Source organism: Muntiacus reevesi, chromosome 4, assembly GCF_963930625.1.
Source record: "Muntiacus reevesi chromosome 4, mMunRee1.1, whole genome shotgun sequence".
Classification (NCBI taxonomy): domain Eukaryota; kingdom Metazoa; phylum Chordata; class Mammalia; order Artiodactyla; family Cervidae; genus Muntiacus; species Muntiacus reevesi.
This window is the reverse complement of record NC_089252.1, coordinates 74,348,306-74,374,327: the sequence shown is the minus strand read 5'-3', so window position 1 is coordinate 74,374,327 and position 26,022 is coordinate 74,348,306. Positions and strand designations below refer to the sequence as shown.

At 53.2% G+C, this 26,022-nt stretch overlaps 2 protein-coding genes across 7 annotated transcripts in view; both read right to left on the bottom strand.

Moving 5' to 3' along the window:
* Positions 1-3,233: 3,233 nt before the first annotated feature.
* On the bottom strand, positions 3,234-13,121 carry ZBTB47 (zinc finger and BTB domain containing 47). The gene is made up of 6 exons (XM_065933120.1): positions 12,988-13,121; positions 7,978-9,534; positions 6,193-6,340; positions 4,822-4,937; positions 4,049-4,193; positions 3,234-3,839 (listed from the first exon to the last, which is right to left on the bottom strand). The coding sequence occupies exons 1-6, from the start codon at positions 12,988-12,990 to the stop codon at positions 3,481-3,483; spliced, it is 2,328 nt and encodes a 775-aa protein (XP_065789192.1). The 5' UTR covers positions 12,991-13,121; the 3' UTR covers positions 3,234-3,480.
* Positions 13,122-18,615: 5,494 nt separating this feature from the next.
* NKTR (natural killer cell triggering receptor) overlaps positions 18,616-26,022 on the bottom strand; it is a 40,660-nt gene continuing 33,253 nt past the window's right edge. For 5 of the 6 annotated variants that reach the window (XM_065933115.1, XM_065933113.1, XM_065933116.1 and 2 more), the window contains 4 exons: positions 24,055-24,150; positions 23,609-23,665; positions 22,939-23,043; positions 18,616-21,434 (listed from right to left, as the gene is read on the bottom strand). In XM_065933115.1, coding sequence (XP_065789187.1) covers positions 21,347-21,434; positions 22,939-23,043; positions 23,609-23,665; positions 24,055-24,150 — 346 coding nt within the window. In that variant the 3' untranslated portion in view covers positions 18,616-21,346. The remainder of the gene's footprint in view (positions 21,435-22,938; positions 23,044-23,608; positions 23,666-24,054; positions 24,151-26,022) is intronic. The other variant, XM_065933114.1, reaches the window with a different exon arrangement.

The window sequence follows — 26,022 nt, the reverse complement described above, 5'->3', positions numbered from 1 at the left end:
TGGTGAGGGGGCATTCATTCATTCACCATGTGTCCCCCAGCCTAGAATTCTATCCTGCATGGAGCCAGTGCCCCAGCAAAATAATTCTGAGGTCCACGGGGAGAGTTGCTTGTTCCCTCCTAGGAGGCCATGGTCTTCCATCTGAGATGTTCTCCCAGGCACGGACACCAGGCTCCTCCAGACCTCAGTCCCGGACTCTGGAGAGACCCCAGGAGCCCAGCCCATCCTCAGGCAAGGGAGACGAGACCTGTGGATGCTCCAGGCACAGGTGTCCATGTGGTCTCTGGCGGACGAGTTGTCCTTCATCTCATTGTGGTCCGAGTCCTTTCAGCCCACGGTCAGGGTGGCATGTGTAAAGAAGAGGCTGGGCCAAGGGACAGTTGTACTGCCTTTATTCCCCTCCACTCTTCTCCTCACCCTCCTGCAGTCCCCCACACACTCCGGGGCTGTGGGATGACCACACAGGGCAGACATCAAGGGTCCACATACCTGGGCACAGCCATTTTGCCACTGAGCGCCACCCCCCCACCGTGATTGCTGAGGGGTGCCATGTGGGCCGTGGCAGCAAACGTCAGGATCAGAGGCTCAGGATTTGCCCCCACCGCCAGCTCCCCCGGCCCAGGTTCCTAGAACTGTGGTCATGGGGCTTGAATGGTCATCTCTCTGGCCACTCATCCCCAGCTGGCCCAACACCAGGGACTACAAGGGGAGATGGGGAGGGGCAGGCCAGGTTCCAGACTTGAGGCTTGGCCAAGTGGGCTGAGAAGTCCAGCTGGCCCCCCTTGGCAGATCTGCAGTGGGAGGTGACCACCCAAGCCCCCTCCCCATCACCAGCCCTGGGAAGTGGGTATGATGGCCCAAGCCCCTCGCTCCAATATCCAGGTGCTTGTTAATTTGTTTTAAAAATTAAAAAGGAAATGTAAAAGCTGGTAAAACAAGAACCCCTATCCATACGGGCACAGCTGAGGTTCCATTATTGCTTCAGACCCTTGTGGTCTGGCCAGAAAGGAGCTCCCACCAACACTGGCCCAAGGGGAAGAGAGCATTTAGCACCAGGGACACAGGGCTCCTGTCCCCGCTGGGACAGGGGCCTCCCAGGAGAGGGGTTGGCCACGCCCATCTAAGCTATTAATACAATGACCATCTGACCAGTGCCCAGCCTGCTCTCTGGACCCCTCTTGTGCCCTGAGAAGGGAAGCATACAAGAGTAGGAGACCCGAGTCCTGGGGCAGGGTCTCACCAGCAGCTCCCTACAGCCTTTGCTTGTGGAAGTCTGACTTCATGGATCAGAAGCCCAGCCTGGCCAGGGCCCCCTAGGCTCTCTAAGGCTGCAGTGAGGGTAGCAGGTGGCACGGCCACCAGCTGTTAACGGGAGATCCTGGTGTCAGCCACAGGGGATGAGAAGCTCAAGGGAGTCCCAGCGTACAGCCCATTTGGGGAAATCAGACTTTTCTTAGGAAAATGTGGGCCAGCTCTGAAGAGCTGCCAGGCACTGGGACTGGAGGTTGGAAATAGCAAGGGAGAGGGGGGAGTGGGGGGGGACCCTGAGGATGTCATGGAAGCCCAGAGATCAAGGGGTGCAGGAGAAGAAAAGAGCTAGAGTAGAGCAGGAGCCTGAGAGGTGCAACCCTGACCCCATAGGAGGCTAGAACCCCCAGCCTCAGGGTGGGGGAGCTGCAGTGCTGGGAACCAGACAGGGAGCTTTCCTCTCTTGAGGGGGTGCCCAGAGGACAGCAGGGGCATCTGAGGGTATGTACGTAGGCTCTGGCTTGCACTGTTCCTGCTATAGCCCCAAACTCAAACCCTCTAAGCCCAGAGAATAATCTGGGCTGTGTGGCTTGGATTCTAAATCCTCAAATCATTCGGGCTCCTTGGGCTTACCCACATCTGTACAGAATAAAGTGCTTCGTTTATTGATGATTAAAATGTCCCCAGCCCCCTGCCCCAGCGCCATGGACCTTATAAGGAGATCTGAGGGGTCCCGACCCCCTCAGCCCTTGGGCTGATGGGGCCAGTCCCACCTCCACCACCCCCTGGGCTCAGGCCTCTTCCCACTCCAGCCATGCTGGGAAGGTGGTGGTGTGGGGGTAGTCATGGGGGTTTAAGGTGCAAAGAGTATAACAAACAAAACTGTATAAACACAATAGGAAAGAGCTTAACTAGGAAATATGTAGCTTATGGAACCGTCCTCCCCTTTTTTAAAGGCAGGAATCAAGACGTTAAATGACAACAGAAAAAAGATGTCCTATTAGTGCTGGCCTCGTGAGGGCAAGCATTGAGCACAGGCTGGGGCTCTCCCAGCGCCCCCGACCCTGACCCCCAGGGCCTGATCATGCAGGCTCCTTGTGCCACCCATAAGCACAGAGGCCCAGGAGGGACAAGGGTGCTAGATGCCAGCCAGGGGCGGGTTGTGACCAGGCCTAGGGAGTGGAGGAGGCTTGCGCTGCCTTCAGGGAGCAGACAGACACAGACACACACATCTCTAGTGTGGGAGATGCAGCTGGGGCAGCTGGTGAGGGATGGGGTGCTCTGTGAACAGCTGCCCTGGCCTCCGCCCCACTGATAGCACCTTGAAACCTCAGAACATTGGCCCAAGCCTCCTCCTTAGGGGCCCGCCCCTGCGGTCCACCCATCTGCAGGGGCTCCTGGGCGGCAGACCCTGGGAGCTGGTGTTGTGGGAGCCAGCCCGTCTGTCCACCCAGGGCCTGGCCCACAACACCCTGAGGCCCAGCGGCTTCTGGGGAAATCTTCTCCAGGACCCAGGGCCCTCGGTGCAGCCTAGTGCAGGTCGGGGATCCCTGTCCCTGCTGCAGGGTTGTGAATGGGGAAAGCAAATGTCTGGGGTCCAGCCCCTGCCCGCCCCACACCCCCCTGACCCTCCCTGTGCAGAGTTGCAGTCTTCATGCCTTGCCACAGCCTCCCAGCACGCTCCCAGGGCACCCAGGCTCAAGCCTCTGCCTGGATATCCACAGCCCTCACACTGAGTCCACACCTCCTCTAAAGGGGGATGGCACCCCAACTTCTACCCAAACCCTCCAGGATATGAGGCACAAGTTAGGGGGCCCAGGAGAGGTGCGGATAAGTGGCTGAAGGTGATCCGGGCTGGGCCACCCCCCCTCCCTCTGGCTTAGGCCTCAGCAGAGTGACCAGTCACACCTGCTCCCTGGGTCCCTGTCCCCCCCTACCTGCTGCCTCCAGCGCCCCCCTCACCTGGAGGGGGATACTGCCAACGGTTTCCTTTCTTTTCTTTTTCCTTCACTTCCCAAAAAACAAACAACAAAAAAAGTAAAGGCTTCAAGAAGTCACTGAAAGGGGGCACTTGGTAGTGAGGTGTCCTCAGCCAGCTCTGGGAGCTGCCAGCCTGCACACCCCCCAGAGTCAGGGGCCTCAGGGTGAGGCCGGTGTCCAGCCAACTCCGGAGGTGTCACTGCCCCCCAAGGAGGAGGGCAGGGTCCTGGGCCCCTTGCAGCAGGCAGGCAGTTAGTTGTTGGTGCTCAGCCTCCCGCTGCCCGGGCTGGAGGCTGTGGGGAAGAGCGGCGGCGGGGGCGGCAGGTGCGGCGGGGGTGGCAGGGTCTGCGGCAGCCCGGGCAGCAGGGGCAGCGCCTGGGGCGGGGCGGGGGTCAGGCCCGGGGCCGCGGGGGCGCCGTCGCTGGCCATGGGGTGGCTGACCCGGAAGCACTTCTCCTTGTGCGCCTTGAGCATGTTGGAGAAACGGAAGCGCTGGCCGCACACGTCGCAGGGGTAGGGCTTCTCGCCGGTGTGCGTGCGCCGGTGCCGCTTCATGTTGGGCCGGCTGGTGAAGCTCTTGCCGCAGATCTCGCAGATGTACGGCTTCTCCCCTGCAGGGTGGGTGGGGATGGGCCTCGGGGAGTTACTTGGCCGGGGAGCGGGGGGGGGGGGGGGGGGGGCGCCACGCCCCCCACCCCCAACCTGTAAACCAGCCTCCCTCACCCGACCTTGGGAGCCAGGGAGGCCGGGGCTGAGCCTCAGAAAAGGGCAGAGAAGGAGGCCCGCTATGGCGGAGGCCATCACCGTTGGACCGCGGTACCTGTGTGGGTCTTCATGTGCTCATCAAAGTACTGCTTCATGTTGAAGTCTTTGCCACACCACTGGCACATGAACTGTTTGTGGCCGATGTGGATGCTCATGTGTGACCGCAGCTGGTACTTGTACTGGAAGCGCTCGTTGCAGTTCTGAGGGCGGGGTGGGGTGGGGCAAGACCCAGGGCAGAGCGGGGGTGAATAACCTTCACGGAGGGAAGTGCTGGTCCCCAGATCATAGGGCCGCAGGACTCACAGCAGGAGGGACTCCTGGGCAAGGAGGAGTGGGTGCAAAGGCCGGCGGGGGTGTCCCTGGGGTGGGGCAGTGCACGGGGCACAGGTAGAGAGGCCCAGGCAGGAATGGGGCTCAGGAAGTTCGAAAAGGCCCCAGAGTGGAGGGAACCCTTGTGCTTAAGACTCCCCATCCTTCCTCCTTGTCCAGAGGCCTCCCTCATCCCCACCTGCAACTCCATTTCTGATCTCTGCCTAAGATGTGTCTTTCTTCACCTCTCCAGAAAGCCTGTCCTACGGTTCCAGCCCACGCAGACTTCCCACCCTGAACGTGCAGCAGTGAGATAGGGAGAGGTAGCAAGAGGTGTGTGTGGGGGGGGTGGGTGTAGGTAGGCAACCAGGGAAGGATGGAGTAGAAGGCAAATGACAGGAGGGCCCCCTCTCTTTCTGCACCCTATACTCCAGTCTCCCCACCCCCTGGTTTTTAAGCTGCTGTTGCCCCTGATCCCTGCCCTGTTCAGGGTGGCCCCTGGGGCAGAAGTGGACTCACCTCGCATCTGAAGGGCTTCTCCCCGGAGTGCTGCAGGGAGTGCACCTTGAGAGACATGCTGCGTTTGAAGGACTTCCCACAGGTTTCACAGGTGAAGGGCATGTCCTTGGTGTGGGCTACGGGGTAGGCACGATGGCCATGACATTTCGGGGGGACCCACCTGGCTTCCCCCAGGGGACCCCTGCTGGACCACCGCCCACGTTGAGCCTTGAGCCCCCCTCTTGGGGTACCGTCTACCCTGGGACCTGCCCTGTGCCCTCTGTCCCCCAGGCGAGGTCCTTCCCCTTCCCTCCCTCCCTCTCCCCCCTCTCGGTCTCTGTCTGCTCAGACAAGCACAGAGGCCTTCATGGTTCTTTAGCCTCGGCTCAAATCCTGGCCCAGTCACTGGTTCCCTGCGTGACTGCATGGCTGCTGTAAGCCTCAGTGAGTCTCAGCATCCTCTTCTATAAAAACAGGAAGAGTGGTCCTGGGTCTCCAAGGTGGCTGGGCTTTACAGAGGATGGCACCTCTAAAGGCTTCAGCCTTGGGTCCCCTGCCATCCAGAAGGAGTTATCTGCACTCCCCACCCCAAAACAAACTCCACAGAAGATGTGGGAAGAAGCGATTGGAGACAGGGAGGGCCCCCCTCACACTTCAGAGCTGGGGAATCCAAGCCCAGGGAGGACCACCAATCCTGGGGTGCCTAGCATGCTCCTCGCTGATACACCCCAGCTTCCCAGCTCCTCGTCAGTTCATATTGGAAGCCTAGAGCACTGTCTGGCAGAGAAAGGGCATCACGCCTGGCCAGGGTTCACTGTCTCCCTGGCTAGACAGTGGGGAGAGCTCCAGCCCCCAAGCGGGCAAAGAAAGGAGGGCCACCCAGACACCAGACTCTCAGCCAGGCCCACCTAGAGGGGAGGGACAGCCATGCCCAAGGCAGCGAAGTGGCCCAAGACACACTTGTGTCCAGGTATGACCCTTGGGAGGAGGGTTGCATTCAGAGAAGTCTGAAGCCCTGTCAGGGGCACAGCTGTCCTCAGACTGAGACAGGGGCTGTGTCAGCCCACACAGCGAGCATTCTGTAATTTAGCGGAAGGTGCTCTGGTGGACACAGCCCTGTGTTGGGGCGCACAGCCTGGTTAGCAGTGTGCTAGCGGGATTCTGGTCTCCACCTGCCCTCCTGTCATGAGCCCTTGTGCTATGTGCAACCTGCCCAACCGTACATGGCAGCCCTGGCCCCACTGCTCCATCCACTGTCCCCGCCCCACCTCCCAGCTACTTGGCGCCTTCTCATCCCTTTATCTTGTCCCTGAATATGAAAGACTTCCTAGCACACCCAGCAGCCGGCCCAGCTTGGACCTCAGGCCCGTTCTGCCACAGGCCTAGACTCACCAACCATGTGCTTGCGCACGTGAGCCATGGTGTAGAACTTCTTCTCACAAATTTCACAGGAGAACTTCTTTTCTGCGTAGCCGTGCACAATTTTATTGTGCTCGTGGAGGGACCAGAGCTTCTTAAAAGCTTTGCCACATGTCACACACTGTGGAAGGAGAAGACTTTAGGCCCTGGGTCAGGACCATGTGACCTAGGACAAGTCACTGCCCCTCTCTGGGCCTCAGTTTCCCCACCTGAACTATGCTGGAGAGTGAGGCCTTGATGGCCAACGACCAGCTATGTTTGACATTCTGAGAGTCAGGAGTGGTAAATCCCTAAATATTCTTACCCACCTGCCCACCCGCCCAGGGCTGCAGCCTGGGGCCCTCCCTCCTCATCCTGAACTCACTAGGGTCATGGGCCACCTCTTCCACGAAGTCCCTCCTCTGTGCTCATTTCAACAAGACATCTTTCTACAGAGAGGAGACACATAACTGGCTGAAGGGCGACAGTAGGTGAGGAGGCTACAGTTCAAGGGGGAGCCCCCCGGATAACAGGTCCTGGCAAAGCTGAGACATTATCTCTGCTGCCTCCCCTGCTGGGACCCATACCTTGACACCACGGAGATCCCCAAGGGAACATGTTCCAAAGGGTTGGGGGACTGCGGCAGGTGCAAGGGCCTCTTGGGAACCCTAGGGACCACACTCCCCTCCTTCTCGTCTCCTGGGCCCTTATCCCTGCAGTAGGCCAGGGCTTGGGCAGAAATTGGGTCAGGGTACCCAGGGCCGAAGAGGTACAAGCGTCTTTCCCTTTCAGGAGGGAAGCTCAGGGGTGTGCATGTGGAGAGTCACAGGGCAGCCCAGCAGGCGGGCAAGTGGGAGCGTGTGCCTGAGGGTGGGGCAGGAATCCAGGTAACCCTCAGGTAACACTTTCTCCAATTAGCAATTAGTTCAGGCAATTAGCATCGCCTACCTACGGCCCCTCAACCTCACTCCCAGCCAGAAAAAGGCAAAAAAATCACTTGACTGGCCTTGTGCTGTCTTCACCCTGAAAGGCCGGGCTGGCCGATGCAGGCTGGCTCAAGGCTTGGCAGTCAGCCCAGCTCCCCTGTTTGGCCCCAGCAGCCTTCCTGTTGGGCCCCCTGCACTTCCCAAAGTGCTCATCCAGTCCCTCTTCCCCATGCCCAGGCCAGCTGGTACCTCCAAAGAGTTGAATGCTGGGGTTTCCTCCTGCCTGGCTGCCCCTTGCTCCACTCAGCCCTTGCAGTAAGTGGAAAATGGCGCCCCCTTCCGGGCAAGCCCCTCCTCCCCTCTGTGCTTTCCTGCAGTGCTCAATCTACCAAACTATATACATGGTGGCCCTCCTGGCTTTGCAGCAGTCCAAAGATTTACAAAAACACTGACTCATCCCTCCTCAGAGCTGGCTGTCCCCCAGCCTCACATGCTCAGACAACTCTCTCCTCTCATTCTCCTGAGTCCCTGCTCCCCTCTGCCTCTCTGGCAAGGGTACTGTTTGTTCCACTCCTTTCTGCACATCTCTCTGCTCTTGCAGAAGCCCGGCTCTATCTGCCTCCTCCAGGAAGCTCTCCCTGACCTCATCCCCTGAGCTCTCACCACCCTGGGCTCACCCTTGGGCCGGGGCTGGTCCCACTGTCCCCGGGGCGCAGTGGGGGGGCAGGGAGCTGAGCCTGGTCTCTGCAGACTGTGCAGACAACGCAGGCAGCAGGACACTGGGTGCCCAGGGCCCAGTTCCGGCCTGGCTCAGCCTGGACGGCTGCCCCCTGCAGGCCCCTTGGAGGCCCACCTGGATGTTGCGTTCGCAGTCCGTCTGCCGGTGCAGTAGCAGCTCGCTCTCTAAAAGGAAGCGCTTGCCGCACTGGTCGCAGATCTGCATGCGGCTGTGGGTCACGTTCATGTGCTTCTCCAGGTACCAGCGGTTGTTGAAAACGCGCGGGCACTTCTGGCACGGATGGTGCTGCTTCTCCTCCAGCTTCACCTTGGCCCCCAGCCCATCGGCAGCCTGTGGCCCTCGGGAGCCAGGAGCGGGAGCCACTCCTGCAGGGGGCTTTGGCCGCTTCCCGCCCCGCCGCCCGGCCTCCTCCGGCTCAGGGGGGCCACGGCGCCGGGCGGACCTCGTGGCCATGCGACTGTGGGCTGGGGGCTCGGCGCGGCTGCCTCGGTGCCCCAGCCCGCCCTGCCGGCCCCCCGCCTCCCCGTCCTCCTCATCTTCCTCCTCCTCTGAGCTCTCCTGATCCTGCTCGCTGTGCCCTTCCTCTTCCTCCTCCTCTTCCTCCTCCTGCTCACTCTGCCCTTCCTCCTCCTCATCCTCCTCCTCCTCCCCCTGACTGCCGCCCTCCTCGTCCTCCTCCTCCTCCTCCTCCGCGCCACTGCCTCCTCCCTCCTCCTCCTCCTCCTCCTCGTCCTCCTCCTCGTCGTCGTCCTCCTCCTCTTCCGAGTGTCTCTGCAGCCCGTCCTCCCGGCCCAGCACCATAGTGGCCGGGCCTGTGGCAGCGCCCGGCTTGCCCTCGGGCCCTGTGGACACGTGCAGCGTCTGGTTGTTGAGGTTCACCTCCACGATGATCTGGGACTGCTCCCGTCGACTGTAGGTGCCAGAACCCCCGAGCTCTTCCTCCAGCTCCTCCCCACCCTCCAGCTTGCACAAGCTGGCCGGGGGCCCGCCGGCCTCTTCAACACCACCCTCCTTCTCCTCCTTGAAGAAGGGCTGAGCCGGCCCGAGGGTGGCGGGCACTGTGCTACCCGTGGCCCCAGCCCCGTCCTCCACGCGCACTGAGTAGGGGTCAGGGCCCTCTCGGGCGTAGATCTTGGGCAGGCCTGGGGCGTCGGCCTCCTGCTTGATGTCGCAGTAGTAGGGTGGCGCAGCCGGGGTGCAGCCGGCAGCCGGCTGGGCAAGGGCCACGGCGCCGGGGCCCGGGGGGCCGAGGGAGCGGGCGTCCAGCAGCTCCTGGCAGGACGCAGCGATGTCGGCCATCTGCAGCAGTGAGGCAGCACTCAGCACCTCGTGGACGTTGGCCGCGTTAACCAGCAGCTTGGACGTATAGATGAAGTTGAGGATCTGTTGCAGGCCGCCGGGCGCCAGCGCCTCCAGGGACAGCTCCACGCGCTGCAGCTGCTTGTTCTGGGTGAAGAGTGAGTGAAAGAACTGGCTGTAGGCGGCCAGCACGCCCTTGTGGGCCGGGAAGACGCTGCGCTGGGGCACCAGCACCAAGTCCACGTCGCACAGGTCAGGCTGGAACAGGCGCTGCTCGTTCAGGCGGCCCATCAAGCAGGCGAAGTGCAGCGCCACGTCCTCCACCAGCGAGAACTCAGCCGCCGGTGAGTCCGTTGTCTTCTCAACCAGCAACTGTAGGGCCGAGGGCACAGGTCAGGTCGAGGCCAGCCAGGAGGTGCCCCCCCCACCCCCCATCACTCTTGGGTCCACGTGACAGAGAAGGTGCCAAAACTCAAGCAAAGACGACAGGGAACCAGGATTCAAGCCCGAGTCAGCTCTCCCTCAGAGCTCAAACTCTGGCCGTGACCTTCTGAGGCCATGTATCAGCTCCTGGGTCAGTGGTTGACTTTTCTGGGCCTCCCGCTGTTCCACTGTGAAATGGGAGTAGTCATCCCGGGAAGGGAAGCGGAAAAGGAGGAAAGGGGAAGGAAAAGGTTCAAGGGTGACCAACCATGTGGGTGGGCCAGGAACCTAGGGGTATCCTGGGATGCAGGACTTTTGATGCTAAAACCAGGGCCGTCTCCAGCAAAAATCAGGACTGGGTTGTCTCCCCAGAGGCATAATTTCAGTATTTCTGGTCCCCATGGATTCTCTTCCTGACACACTCACAGATAAAACCAATCCTGCCCAGCCCCAGACCCCTCAGAAACAAAGGTCACAGTCACTGTCCCAGAGGTACAGTGGTCAGAGGCAGAGCAGTGAGCCAGGTGACTGCTGTTCCTGAGGTGTCAGGGGTCCGGCAGGATTGGTTTTATCTGTGAGTGAGTGTAGGGGAGACAATCCATGGGGCCTGGAAATACTGAAAGGATGCCTGTGGAGAGATGACCCAGTCCTGGTTTGTTGGGGACGGCCCTGGTTTTACCATCAAAAGTCCTGCATCCCAAGGCCTGTACCAAACCCTTTCCCTCTAGGCCCCCCAGACCTCAGGTCAGGTGTGGTATGGGCCCAGAGGTTCCCAGATGATGTCATCTCGGTGGAGCCTGAAGGAGGCCCTTGAACCTGATTGGTCAGATTATTAGATCCTTGAGCCACATTCAATGCCTGTGAATTGCCCAGAGCAAGGGCTGGCTTAATTCTTGGTCCCACCACAGCAGCTTCCCCAAAAGCTGAGCAGCACAGATAGGCAGGCTGTCCAGTCCCTTGCATGAATCCAGCGCACAGCAGATGTTCGGTTAACAGCTATCGACGATCTGCCTGGCTGAACCTGCCCTGCAGGTCACTAGGTTCTGGCCCTCCTCCGGCCCTGTCCGCTAAGTCAGAGCCTCCTACATTTGAGGGTACCTTGTTGCACTGCAAAGCCATCAGCTCTCCTACCCTATGCATGTCTCTGGAAGCCTTGGGATGAAACCCCAGTCCCATCCATCCACAGCCTACCCCTCCTCTTTATGTCCATCCTTTCAGTCACTTGATTGAGAGGATCTGCCCTGGGCTTCACCCTTCATACCCAGTAGCCCAGGGCAGCACCCACCTCATGCTCTCTCTTTTTTTCAGCAGCTGCAGCTTGTGGGCTCTAGTAGTTGTGGCACATAGGCCCAGCTACCCCGCAGCACATAGGATCTTCCTGGAACCAGGGACTGAAACCATGTTCCCTGTATTGGCAAGCAGATTCCTAACCACTGGACCACCAGGGAAGTCCACCACCATCTCTCTTGAGTTCCTCCCCAACACCTCCTTCACCCCAGCCAAGAAGCCACTTGTTTGTTCCTCTGTCTCGGGGCTGCTAGCCCATCTAGGCCTGACCAATCTAACAGATTCCTCTCATCTGCCACCTATCTCTCATCTCCATCCTCTGACTCATTCTGATTCATCTTCTGGGACCAAACTTTATTACCCAGATGGGGAAACTGAGGCTCAGAATGCGAGTCTCACAGTCAACAGAAGCAGAGCCCCTGAACTCTCAGCCCTGCTGGGGCCACCCAATCTGTGTTGGACTGGACACTGTTCCACGTGGAAGTATTTCTTGGCCTTTAATGACTCAACAAGCAGGCCGAGGCATCTCGGGACCAGCTGTGCTTCCCCAGACCCCACCAGCACCTCCGGCAACCTGTACCCTCCTCCTTAGAGCTGCTGCCACCTGCAAGTCAGTGAGGGGTCAGGATGCAATTTGGTGGTAACAGAGGTTCCTCAGGACCTCCAGGGGCCAGAGAGTAGTGGGGAAGTAGCTTGGATAAGGACTTGTCAATGTCAGACCCGTTGTGGGGTACCCACCCCAGGTCCACTGCTCCTTCACAGAATGCCCCCCAGTGCCTGTCTGCCATGGGTCAAGGGCAGTGCCTAACATTTCCTGTGTGCACATCTGGTCCCAGGACCCAGTGACGACTCCTCTGGCCTCAGCAGGGGAGGAAAAGTTAGCCTAGACGGTAGTGTTGCCCCAGAGACTTCATTTCTGAGACAATACCCCCAGGCAAGGCTGCAACATCCTTGGCCCTTGAGGGGTCCAAGGATCTTACAACCAGGAGCCCTGACTGGAGTTCCTTGACCAAGCACATAGATGCTGCCTGAGTCCTTATCTGGCAGCCCCTCAGTGGCGTATGGCTACCCCCTGGCCTGGTACCTCCCACACAGGGCCCACCAGCTGTGTCTGCCTCTCCAGCCAGATGTGCCAGTTTCCTGAAGCTGTAGATACCCCTTCCCATCTGGCTGTGCCAGCTGCAGTCACACACCCCACCCCAAGTCCAGGCCAGCTGGGCTAAGATACAAGACCAGGGGAGTGGTCAGGCACTTCTGTTGCCAGGGCATTTCATGCTCTCAAACCCTCCCCCACAAGCCAGGCTGGTGGGGGCAGGCCAGGTGCCAGGGACACCTGCTGAGGTTGCTCACCACAGGCAGAGCCTTCTACTCCTGAGAGGTACCTTGCCTCACCATCACAAAACCACCAGCTAGCTCCCTACCCTGCCCCAGAATCACCCTGGAGGCCCCAGGGTGAAACCTGGGTGTCCATCTGCAGCCCCTACTCCTTGTCAATCCTTCTGTCCCCAGACAGCAGTGGGTGGACCCAGGCTGAGCACGGCGGGGCATAGGCTCATGACTTACAGCCTCCTCCTTTTAGGGAGAGGGTATCTGTGCCAGCCTCCTCTCAACTCAGGCCACTCGTCCTTCCAGAGAAACAGGCCCAGAGAGGGCGGGGGACGGGTCCAAGGTCACACAGGAGTTTGGACCAGAGCTGCAGGCGTCCTCCCCCCATCCCGCTTGGCCCAGGAGCCCCGAATCCCCTGGCAGGGCGGCTCCAGCGCCCACGTGGCCCAAGGCCCAGGCGGGAATCCGACCTCCTCCCTCCCCCCATCACCCAGTCCGAGGGCGGCGCCGTCCCCGGCCCAGACAAGCGCCCCCCTCCGCCCGTGCCTAGCAGGACCTCAACCTCTCGCGCCCGGGCCCCAACCCCAGGAATTTAACCCCTTCCCAACCCAGCGCCGCGTCAGAGCTCCGCATTCCCAGCCCGCAGGGACCCAGAGAAGGGGTAGGGGAGACCCGGCGAGGGCTAAGATCCCTCACACCCCTCCACGCCGAGACGACCGGCTGTTCGCTCGAGAGGGCAGAGCGGGCAGGTGGGCGGATAAGTGGGAGGACAGGCAGGGCCTTGCGTACCATGGTGCCGTGGCGCTGGGGGCTCACAGGGCCCCGCGGGATCGCGCTGCCCCCGGCGGCCAGGCCGGGGCCGCTCCATGTAGCGCCGCGCTGGGGGCCGCCCCCGCGCAGGGCCCCGCGACCATGGCCCCCGGGGGCGCGGCCGGGCGGGCGGAGGCGCAGGGCCGCGGCGAGTCCAGCCGCCGAGCAGCTGCGGCCCCAGAGCCTCAGGCGCGGCGGGCGGGGGGCGCGGGGCGCCGATTGGAGCCCGCGCGTCAGCTGGGGCCGCCGTCTGGACGCTTAAAGGGCCAGGCCGCCCTGCGCGCCGGCGGGGGCGCGGACACGCGTGGTGCGCGCCGTCCTGGTGCAGCCAGCCCCGCCTCGGGCCGCCGCGGGCTCCGGCCAGGCCCCGCCACTCCCATCCTAGAGGATGGTCCCTGGACTTACTCTTTTGCACCGAGCCCCCTTTCCGCCGGAAAGTTCATCCCGGAGTCTAACCTGGGAGCTCTCCAGCTGCGCCACCGAGGTGGGGTCGTAGTAGGAGGAGGTCCCCGAAATGGGGAAGCTGGACGCTCCCGCCCCCACCAACCAGTTACAGAAAAGGCTTACACCTGCTCCCCTGAGCGACCTCACTCTGAGGGACTGAACCCCGCGTATCCTCACTGGGTCGCCTTCCCCACCCTCTGACCTGGGCTGCTCTGACCTGAGGGTGAGTCTAGGATGTCCAACTGAGCTGCCGCCCCCGCGCCGCCACCCCCCCCCCACCCCACCCCCCCCCTCGATCCCAGGGCAGCTTAGGGTTTATGTTGTTCTCTCTCCAGGACTTGCTTCTTGTCGATCCATACTGACCTGGTGGCTGCCTCTGGCTGCACAGGGACGCCCAGGACAGATGGGAGAATGCGAACCACAGCTGCACATCAAAGCCTTTCATGTGACAGACCCAGAGCCGGGAGAAGGCAAGACTAGAGGAGTGAGGGCCAGAGGCCCAGGGCCCACTGTGTCCCTCTGCCGTGTAGCTTGATGGCTGCTGAGAGGCCTTCCTCCTGTTTCTGCTGGGGAGATGCAGCCAGGCCTGCGGAATGCTGCTCTGGCATGGATGGCAGTGGGGGCTGGGGGCTGGCTGTGCTGGCTGCAGGCTGCACAGAAACACTGCCAGGCCAAGCAGGCAGCAGAGTGGGGACCACAGGGCGCTGGGCCTCACAGAGCCTAGGTGGTGGCTGGGCCATCATTGTGGAGAGGGGGCCTCTGTGGGCCTCTCATATGTCATCATTCGGATGCTTCTGTTCCCCCACTCCAAGCTGATGGTTGCCCCGTGTTTGGTCACTTTCACATTGCCCACATCCTGGCAGTGCCACACTGTATCCCCCACCCCATTTCGCTCACACAGGCACTTGCGCTTACACACCTGCCCATGCCTGCTGTAGCAGTGTCCCCTGTGTATGCCACTTTACTCATGAGTGGGCAGGGCCTCTGGGGCCAGTTCAGAGTAACTTGGTTCTGGGTGCCAGAGAAGGAAATGGAGTAGAGGCCAAGATCCCAGGCAGGCACCACCCCGTAGTCTGATGTCTGTCCTGTGAAACTGCAAGGGCCTCCCGTGAGGCCAGGATTGGTAGGCCCTTAAGACAAGGCCATTCCAGGGTCAGGGAGAAAGCATCTCATGGGCAAAAACGGGGGTGACCAAAGAGTGCCAAGAGAAAGAGGAGGAAACCATATAGCTGGATGGAGGGTGAGATGAGACCCTGCTGAAAAAAAGAGATGGCAAGAGAAGGGGCACAGATGGGGGCTCATGCCCCCAGCGATGACCACACAGCAGATATCCCGCCTCTCTGTGACTGTGGTGGGTGAGTTGACTCAGCTCCTAAAGGCCTCAAGCTGAGGCCAGGCCAGAACAACCTGCATGTCTGACCAACCCATCACCTCTGGGGCTGCCTTCTGCTTCTTCCACCGTCCCAACCCACTTCCTCATCTGACTCTGTGGCTCCCTTGCACGAGCCTGAGAGACGGTAAGAGGGGAATTGTGTACCCATTGGCTGGCTAAGGACAGTGAAGGCAGAGCAGGACAGATCCCACAGTCAGATACTAGCGTGAGGAGCCAAGGAAAGGAGAGGCTGGAGCAGCCTGCTCCACAAACTGGGAGGAGCCTGGCAGAGGGCTGCAAGGGACACTCTTGGGCCCATTTCCCAGTCAAGGTTTGGCAGGGGTTGTGGCCAGCATGACCAAGATAGGGTTGCTGGCCCTTTCGAAATTGGCCTTGGTTGCAATACTCAAGCCAAAGAAGGGGCTGGAGGTTGGGTGAGAAACGAGGGAATGGGGGGCTCAGTCTTCCTGAAGACCCTGGCTGTTCCCCTTTTTTCTCTGGCCTACAGCCCATCTACTGGGGGAACCCCAGGACAAGCCAGTTCTGGGAGAGGCCACTGGCACTTGGGTCACATGAGACAGGGCAGGAAGGCACTGTCCGAAGAGCTGTCTGGTGGGCTCGTGTGGGGCTGGCTCAGAGCGGAGGACTGAAAGTTGAGTAACACTGGAGCAAAAGGAGAGGACAGGTACTCCCCTGCACATGCCTCAAGGGAGGACACAGTTAAACATCTGCAGGGGACTGACTAGTGGTGATTTGATGTAGCAGAATCAATTCTCGTCCTGTAGGAGTAGCCGGATAGAGATAGGCAGAATTGTTCCCTTGGCCTTGGAAAGGGCCATGTCATAGGACCCTCCCCTCAGGGTTGGTCAAGGCAGGCTTTCTGGAGGCTCTAAGGTGGGATGAGTTACTGGGGAGGGGGATCCCAGGCCAGAATCACATGCCATGGGGGCATGTGGAGACCAGGGCAGCGTTGGATGATCCCCAGACACTCAGGACTGGGTGCTGGCAAGGTCAGCATAGCCACACCCCTGCTTCTAGAGGCCAGCTCGGTGTTTTCTTTGTTTTCCCCCCACAACTTCCCTAAGCTTCTAGCCCCGAACTTCTCTCCCATGTCGGAGGAGGAACAGACCCAAAACGTGCTGGGGCAGCACTTGCGTGCGTCTGCACACAACAGGGTTTAGCCTCCCTAGGCGGGGCGTGGGGCTATATAACTGCATGGGGGAGGAGTAGAGAGTGGGCAGTGCCAGAAAACAGAAAAGGACACTGCAGCATGGGGCTGGAGGGGTGGCAGGGAAGTTCAGCTTACCCACTAGGTGTGGACCCAGGGCTCTGTAGGCTGAGGGAGCATAGATCCCTGGATGGGGCGTTGGAGGGGAGTGGATTGCTCCTGTTCAGAGCTCAGCACTAATAGGCTACAGCTGTAGGTGGTAGGGCCTAATTCAAACCAGCAGGTTGCCCAGTTCCCTCCAGCAGCATAAACGTCATGGCCTAGGCATTTAAGGCCTCCCTAGCAGCTTCCAGGATCCTCTCCCATCCTGCTGGTTCAAGGGGCCCTGGGCCTCTCACTAGTGACTGAGCCTGGCCCTCCTCACACTCTCCACCTGGAGGCAAGCCCAGGAACTAGTGTCCCTGAACCACTTCAACGTGTGCTTAGTTCTAAGCATTTAATCCTCACCACTCCTAAAATGGAGGAGTTATATTAATAATTATAAAAGTCAATTTACCCAGTTACCCACCAAGAAGTGTCAGAGTGAAACTTGAACCCAAGTAGTCTGGCTCAGACCCCAAACCCTTAAGGGCTGTGCCACAGAACAGTTGCTCACAGAAATCCTTTACTCCTTCAAAATAAAATCAGATTGGGCCAGAGACATTGAGACCGGTGGGATCTTTCTCTGGGAATCTAGCCTGGTGGCAGAGGTTTTAGTTGCAGGAGGCCCTGGGTGACTGGAGACTGGGGACATGCCAGCCCAGAGCCCTATCCCCTGTGAGCTCTCTAGGAGCCTGATTCATCTCCAGGATGGTCTGGAAAGGGATGCACACTCCTGGTTTTCATGTCTGGTTGCACCCTCTTTCTGGGGTGTGAGCTTAGAGATCAGCAGTCTAAGGACTATTAGCCTCACATTACAGATGAAGAGTTAGGCCTCCAGATGCAGAGTGCAAGGGTCTGTGCTGAGAGCTCAAGTCACTTTTTTTTTTTACCCCAATGTCCTCGGATCTCCAGGCTGGTTGGAGATGCAACCCTCCCCCAGCTAGGCTGGGTCCTGTAGACTATGAAACCCAGCTCAGTCTGTAGAGCTGGAGTTCAATAGCTATAGAAGGGGAATGTTGGGGCCTGAGGTCTCCAAGAGGCAGAAGTGCTTGACCCCAAGCTTGGCACAGCCCCACTGCAGTCCTGATTCACAGGGATTAAAGGAGGCAGGAGCAATGGAGCGCTCTGCCCTTACCTTCTACTGAAATCATTCAAGAAAACAGTCTGTTAGAGCCTCCTGCTCCTTTGCATATTGCCCAGGTAGGCCCTCCTTGCCTCACGTTCCTCAGGCACTGGCTGGAGCTGCCCAGGGTCTGTCTACAAGCTGCCAACTTCCAGGGAACCAGCTCCTCTCCCCAACCTTTACAGCATCAAAGAACTTCTCCCTGCTGTGTAGGAGTCCTCTTGGCACTCTGCCCAGTTCATCCTTCACAAGTCCCTCATGGGATGTAGGCGCTCACCTCTCTGAGCAGTGGCAGAGTGGATTCCCTCTCCTAAAGACCCGCCATTGAGCCCAGTCTCTTCCCACGTAAGCCATGGCTTCTGGGCCCCCTCACCTGGCCACACAGCTTGTCCCTCATCCTGCACTGGTAGAACGGCTTTCTCTCCCAGGGATGCCTGGCCAGTATTCACGGTCAGTTGTGAGGGGCATTTATTTCCCTTGAATCCTCTTGCTAGCTAATTCAGAACAGTCAAAAGTCCTTGATACATTTCCTCCCAATACTGCCCAGCCGATCAAGATGCTCACTATCAGAACATCAGTAAAGATCATGATATTTTCTAAAAAATAAGACTCTAAAGGAACCTCACTTGGGGATTTCCCTACAGCAAACTGACTCTACAATTTTCTTTAAATTTTAAGGCAACACATCCAGATTTGACTGTTTTCAGGAACTACCTGACTTGGTGGTTTACTGTTAACTCAACTTTGGAAACTGAATCTCTGCCAGTCTTACTGTGTGAGGTTATGTTGTATTCACTAAGAAAGTACAAATCCCTTTGAGTTCTGAGGAGAAAAAAGTTAATTGTACTTGCCCTGCAAATTCTCATGTGGATGCTAAAAATATCACCAGGAATATTTTCTCCTGGAGTAAGTGCTATGTGCTTGCTTGGTGAACCACTGTTAGGGAGGGAAGGGGGAAGGCTGTAGGTGGCTTAGCAGGTAAACGTGCTGTCCCTGGGCAGCATCTCACAGATGGGGTGGGACACAGTCCCTTCTCAGCAAGGAGGTCTGTATGCAGGCCACCTCAGCTGGATGACAACTGGACCTGAAAGAAATCTGGAATTGGCAGGGGAAGCATGGCCAAGCACCATCAATGGTTCTCTGCCCAGGTAAACATTTCTGCCTGAAGTTGTCTCTAGCACCACGTCGTGCCCCACCACTAATACCCGGAGAGAAGAGGAAAACGAGCCACAGAGAGAGGAGATGAAATCTCTTCCCTGGCTGGGTCAGCAAAGAGACTCAATGCTTCCTTTTCCATTTCAGAAAGACTATTCGAAGTCTTGGTGAATAAAGAAGGATGAAACATGCACAGACTCAAACTTAGACTAAGTATATAGTTTAATTTCTACAAGGCCTCCCTTTTAAGTTTTAGGGAATTTAAATGAAGTATATACAAATTAGACATTGCCAATATATACAAAAGTATTTTCTACTGTTTTTGAACAATACCAGCTATATCATGTTTCATTTGCAATAAAGAGGAAATTACAAAAACAGTCCAATAATGCATTTTCTATTAAGAAGCACAATACACGACGTAATTCAACTTTATTAAAAAATAACTTAAAATACAGAACAATCCCCTTTAGGAAGAAAAGCTATTTCTGTAGTCCATTCAGTAAACACACAAGTTGAATGGTGCAGCTGAGGGCTGTTCTTTTCCATGGAGAAAACACATGAGGCTTCTAGGGCTCACCTTTTCAGGATAAAATTCTACCCACAGCACAACCTGCAAAGTTACTGCCTGTGGAAGGTAGAATTCTAAAATGCCCTTCTCTCTTTTCATGCCCCAATCCCACAAAACTGTAAATATATCACTTCTGTGATTACATTCTATGGCACAGCTGACGTTAAATAGGGACACTATCTCACACATGAACCGTGATCTAATCACATGAACCTTAAAGCAGGAGGAAGGCAGAGAGATCTGAAGCATGAGAAGACCCCGATGGGCCACTGCTGGTTTGGAGATGGAGGAAAGCACACAGGAGGAATGCGAGCAGCAGTAAGGAGCCGACAGAGAGGACACCCGCTGACAGCCAGCAAGGAACTCAATGCTGCCAACAACCTGAATTAACCTAGAAGCAGATTCTTCCCCAGAGCCTCCACATGCCGCCCTGCTGACCCTTGATTTCAGCCTTGTGAGACCCTGAGCAGAGAATCCAGCCCTATCACGCTGGACTCATGAGCTACAGAACTGTAAGCTAAGAAATGAGTATTGCTTTAAGCTGCGAAGTTTGGGAAAATTTGTTATACAGCAATAGAAAACTAATACACTGCCTAAAGGTAACTTTTCTTAATGTAATTAGATTTGGCAGTTTTGGTTTGAGTTCTAAATGCAGTTTTTTCCACTGAATATTATTAAAGCAATAGTCTCCTCTGCAGGCAACTTTTGAGAATGCTCATATTAATCACACATTGTTTTATATTCACTATCAAGTGTTTGCTTGAGTCAGGTCCTACTTTCTAATGTACTCTCATCTATCAATTTGGCAAACAACTGGCCACTTAACCCTGTTTATGAACCTTTAATAGGTGATGGTTTTAATACATCCAAGGTCACCCCTCCATCCATCGGGGGTGGTCAGATCCCTTCAACTGAGGGTTCTTTCCCACTTCCCAAGTATAGCAGGCAAGGGGTAGGATGGCACAAAGTTCTGCGTCAAATATCCAATATGAATTTCTTCTGCATAACTGGATAAAACTGGCACTAAGGTGATTAAGTACACTTGGGGGAAAAGCTCAAACTAAAGATAAAAAAACCCAAAATCTCACCAGTTTTTATAGGTCAAATCATTTTTACAGGAACCACCCAAGACACTGAATATGTGTAATCTATGCAATACTGCACACCCTGATTTCCTGTCTGTTGTCATAGGTTTACCAATCTCACACAAGGTTTCACTGCATCACTGCAGGCCACCGAAACAGGGAAACATGCTGGCGGGTGCTAAGAACAGTTCAACTGCTCTTACATCTCTTACTTGAAAGGCTTAAAAGCAAAGCCCTGACAAATGTGTCCAAAATGGCGGCAGGTAGATCTTAGTGTTACTTTTGAAGCCCACTCTGCATTCAACTCTTCCAGGCATCAGTCCTGGGCAGCATACCCAAGTGGTCACACAACCCTGTGCCAATCCTGCCTGCTCCATGTCCCCCAGCCCACACCTGTGCTTGAGAGAAAGCTCTCCAAATAGTTAAAGTGAATACAGCTTACAATGAACCCTACTTGGTGCCAATGAATTTTTAAAAAATTTCTCTCTCTCTCTCTCTGATGGAATTCTAATGTATAGTATATAAGAATAATGCACCAAAAGTTACCAAGCACCAGAGCATAAACTGGAACAGAACTTTTTTTTTTTAAACAAACTGAACTTCTAATAGTATTTGTTAAAAAAGCACATGAAACATTGGGGCTACAGAGACAGTGCAGATATTTATAGTTAAGGCTGATCTATTCTTTTTAACCTCACCCGCCAGCCTGAAATAAGACAGTGGGCTATATTATGACCATTTTCCTGATCCTCTGAGACAACAAAGAAGAAAGGAGCCACTGCCTTATACTCCTGGTTACCATCAGTATCAATTTTGGGTGGTTTGTTTTTAAGAGCACACATGAATAAGACTGTGTAATTGGTATGGAAGTATTCGGCCACCTTTCACAGTTCTCCTTCAGTTCTATGCTTGGGCAGCATAGATGCTAAAACCTTAAAAATGGGCAAAAAGAATCTGTATTCTAAGAAATACATGAGACAAATAATCTAAAATAATATTGCAAATTATACTTAAATTTCATGATTTCTTGATTCAAGAAAAAGAAATTTTCCATAGTTGGCTATTGTAAAATGTGGCATACAAATATTTTAGGAGACATATCTGTATTTTAAATTCTATGCACATGTAAATGAACAAATAACAATTAAGAAGTGTCTATTTTTCAAATTCATCTCTAATACTGAAATAGAACAACAGACTGCCATTGAGTTTCTTAAATTTTTAAGTTACCAGATATTTACACATAAGATATAATTTGTATAAAAAAAGGGGGACACTTTCAACTATATCTGCTGCTTTCACTGGGACTTCGGTGATGAGAGTAACTTCGGTCACTTTCACTGTCAGAGCCATAAGATCTACAACTCCTGTATAACAAGACAAAACAAATATACAAATACCTTTTAATTCTCAACCCTTTGAATTCCTGTTGAAGCTCCTTTTTTGATATGAGGGGCTTGAAAGCAAGTGACTTGACAAGGCACAGCATAGTGGGTATAAAAGTACAGTACTGACCATGACAACACTGTGGACTTTTCAAAGATGTTAGTGACAGATGGTGGTGATATCAAGGTGTAAATAAAAAAACAGCACTTCCTGGGGAATTACTTGAAATCCACTCAAGCAAATGAGAATAATTTTCCACGTTACCCAAAATGAACATCAATATTTAATTAGACTGAAGAAGTAAGGGGGAAAAAGGCCCACAACAAGAGTTTCATTAAAAGACAAGAAAATCAAAATCAAATCAAAATGTGAGCCCAATGAGGGGTGAGGGTGAGGTGGGGCAGGGATGGGACCACTGGGATAGTGATTCAAGAAGACTTTGGTTATGGTCACCATTCAGTTATTTTGAGAAATATCCACAGAGAGACAGTCACTTTGCTAGATGCTAAGGGCACACACACAGCAGACTAGAATTCCCTGGGGCTCAAGGGTAGTCTGGAATAGGGTGTAAGATAAATAAAACACACAGCAGGGAACATATCTCAGGGTGAGCAGTCAGGAAGGGCATCCCAGGGGCAGTGAGTGGGTTATTTCAAGAGGCAGGATGGGAGATGGTGAAATGGGCATGTGAATCTCTAAACAGAAAATAAAGGTTCCAGAATGTTAGTGCAGGGAACACAGAAAAGCCCAAGCTAGAGTTGGTAGGTGGAGAGGCCTCCATGCAATACTCAGGAGCATGGATCTGACCCTAAGGTCACTGGGGTGTACTTGAAGAGTTTCAAATAAGGGAGTGTCTGTATCACACTAAAATTCTATAAGCACCATTGACTGTAATTGCAATGCATGGGGGTAGTGCAGTGGTGGTGAAGGAGGGTAAGACCAGAAGCCACCAGGAAAGAGACACACAAAAAGTAACCAAAAAGACTTCTGCAATAACTATATGTTACATAAAGCATATCTATGAATATATATTAACACATAAAAAACATTTTTAACCATATAAACCACAAATCCTGCTACTGAATCAAATGACTGTGACATTTTATTATATATTTTTAAAAAAACTACCTTTTTAAAATTTAAAACACTGACAAATTGGCTATTATTTCTATCAAGTAACTCTAAAGAATGGGCCACGGTTGGTCTTCTCTCTTTATTCCTTCCAAAAGAAATGTTTGTCCAAGGATATGTGAATATTTAAGAATCCACTTTAGATTTAAACATTAACCACAACCAATAAACATTACCCAGCAACTCTTAATACAAAGCCCACTTTCAGTAACTGCCTTTGGACTGATGAAATTCAAGAAGAAAAAGAAGAATTTCTGTCCTTAGAAGATGATGCTTTCTCTTCTATAGCAGTCTGTCACCCCATACCCCAAGTGCCAGCAGTAACTTACAGTGATTGAAAGGACAGAAACCCACCTGGATCGCCTATTGTAGCTTCTGCCTCGATGATAACTGTCACTCCTCTGGCTTCTACTTCGGCTCCGACTCCTGCTATAGTAGCTATCATAAGTGTAAGACCTGCTTTAACAGCAATAACAAACACTAAATTTTCCCATTCAAATATTCATATACTCCCATTTCTTTTCAGGTTCTTAAGTGTCCTCATAAAAATATATATATATACATAAGTGTCCTCATAGAACTAACTAACTATATATATATATATATATATATATATATATATATATATGTATCATATAGCACTATACAATAGAATGAAGATATATGTGCATAACACGTACTGGAAACATTTAATAAAACTGCCCCAAATCAGACTTACCATATTAAACAGCAAAACGTTAATTTCAGAAAACCAAACCAAAACAAAACGTTAATTTCTTTTCTGCATTGAAAAATATCACAAAGTTGACACTGAGTTAGTGCAACTGAATCTGGTGCATCTTATAGGCAATTATAGTCAATAAACCCCTGCCATTACAATTTGACATCAAGTATCACTTTTGACATTAGAGCAAAATGGGTCAACAAATAAAAACTGTTTAAAAAGTCAAAGACATGTTTTCCCATGAAATACAACACCTTTAAAACGGGAATTAAAGGGTGGTTTCCCAGTCCCTGTCCATACCTGGACCGACTGCGGGGATCATAGGAGCTGCTCCTGGATCTGCTCCTGCTGGATGTTCTAAGAGTAACCACATGAGGGACCATCAATTTGTGAATCAGGACAGGCTACATAAAAAAATCTAGGCATTTATTTACCCATTAAGGAGAAAACACAATGAAATCCAGCAGCTATATTTATTTAATTTTTCATATTAAAAGCATACTGGAATTTTTTTTTTTTAAGCCTGTTGGGTTTCACAGGAAAGGTTTTAAGCTTTACATAATTCTTCTATGAGGTGCACATAAAGAAAGTCACTGGAGAAGAACTGGGTGGGGAAGGGGAAGACACAGGGGGGACACTGGTTTGGTATTGAGCAATGACAAGACCCTTTTCAATGGGTACTCCATCCTGCCTGTGCAGGGAGACAGATGGGAAATCATACTGCAGGGTGGGATTCACCAGCTCACCTATGACTTTTGTAACTGCGATAGGAACTGCTCCGGCTCCTTGTGCGGCCTCTGCTATACCACCCTCTGCTCCGACTTCTAGAGTAGCTTCTTGATCTACAATTAAGAGTGGAAAAAATATAATTATATTAACTCATTATGCTGTTAAAAGATTAATTACTAGTAGGGCAGGAGCGGGAAAACCCAATAGAGGAAAGGTCTTTGGAAAGGTCTCTCATAAACTCCTCACAGCAGGTATGACAAGAGATGGCTAATGAGAGTTTAAACTGAACAGAATGAAATAAAGAAAAAACAGAAAAGGCTGTTACAGGTATGTTCAGAGGAGCCGTTTCTGTAATACCAGTAAGAGGAAACAATCCAAATCTTCATTAACAGCAGAATGGGTTTTAAAAAAATTAACACAGATATATATTGAAATATCCTAAAGTAGGAAAATTAACTACATTTACATGTATCAACACAGTTAAACCTTGGGAACATAATGTTGAGTGAAAAAGGCAAATGTAGAACATTTATACATATAAAAAAAGGGTTCTATTTGAAAACAACAAAAAACATTATATACAGATAGAAACATTTATAGAAAGACAACAAAGAAAAACAAGAAAATTATAACAGAAGTTTAGAATAATATTTAACTCTTGGAGAGAAGAGAGAAAGTAGGGTAGCTTTAGTTGGGTTCTATTATATCAAAGCTCTATTTTTTAAGATAGAAAATTGTTTTCTATACCTTAATCATTTGTATGTTTTATACCTTAATGATTAAAAAATTTATACATATTTAATATTTAATAAAACAAACAAGAAAATTAATGCAATTTTGCCCCCACCCTGCATTCACTTGGCTCCCAATCCTTTTCCCCCTAGTTTGGACCTGTCATTCAGGATCAGAACAATACCCCTGTGTATGTGCTACTAACGTAATATCGTCACAGGTTGTAGTTAGTATATACTTATGTTCTGGAAGACAGGTGCAGTTTATTTGCAAAGACATTCTGTTCTCATAAGATTCTAGTCATTTACTCAAACAATTACAGGGTAACTCTGTGGGGTGACTGAAAGATGAGTAGCAAACAGTCCTTGATTCCAGGGAGTTCACAGGCCAGAAGGGGAGTCAGGCCTGGGTGGGTAACCAAAATAGGGAGGCACGGTTTAGCTATCTCAAGTCTACCATCTGTGAGCTGCTCAACTTAAGAGCAAAATTCTCAGCATTTATGAAATGAAATACTACCCACTCCAAAGGCAGAGGTAGGAAGGAAGATGACAGTGACCAGAACCACCAACAGCTCAGAGTTATCTGAGGGTGAATGGTAGGTAGACAATGAGCAGACAGCAGACTGGCGAAGCTCAACAGGCACCTGCATCTAGACTATGAACCCAGAGAGGAAAGGCCAGAATTCACCAGCTCTCTGGGGCTTGCTGTGAATCAAAGCAGGAGGGAGAAGAGAAGCCCATACTCAAGCATGGAATGGTCTAAGGGATGAGGAAAGCCAGCAGAGGGCTTCCAGAAGGACTGAAAACATGCCCTGGCAGTGGCCATGCAGAAGTACCTGAAAATCTTAAGTCAGCTGAGTGAGATAAGGGGAGGGAAGGCACAGACTACAAACTGCAAGCAATTGAAAAGTAAACGGGAGATGGTTATTATAGATGGTAAATGTTGGTTCCTGTTTTTAAAGAAATCTGCGTATGGGAAAAAAACGACTGATAAAAACTAGGAAGAAAAAACTTAAAGATTCTGAGTCTACTTTAAGTTAAAGTGATGAAAAATCAAGCACAAAATAATAAAGGATATGAGTAAGAGGCAGTGAGGTAAAACCATGAAAAGTTTATAAGAAAAGAATACAAATTAGTTAACTTCATACCACCACCACCATTTTTTTCAGTTGTAAAAATGCTGATTCTCTGCATTATCCAGTCTATGTCAATGACAAAAGTTAGATGTAACCTGAACCAAAAATCAATCAATCA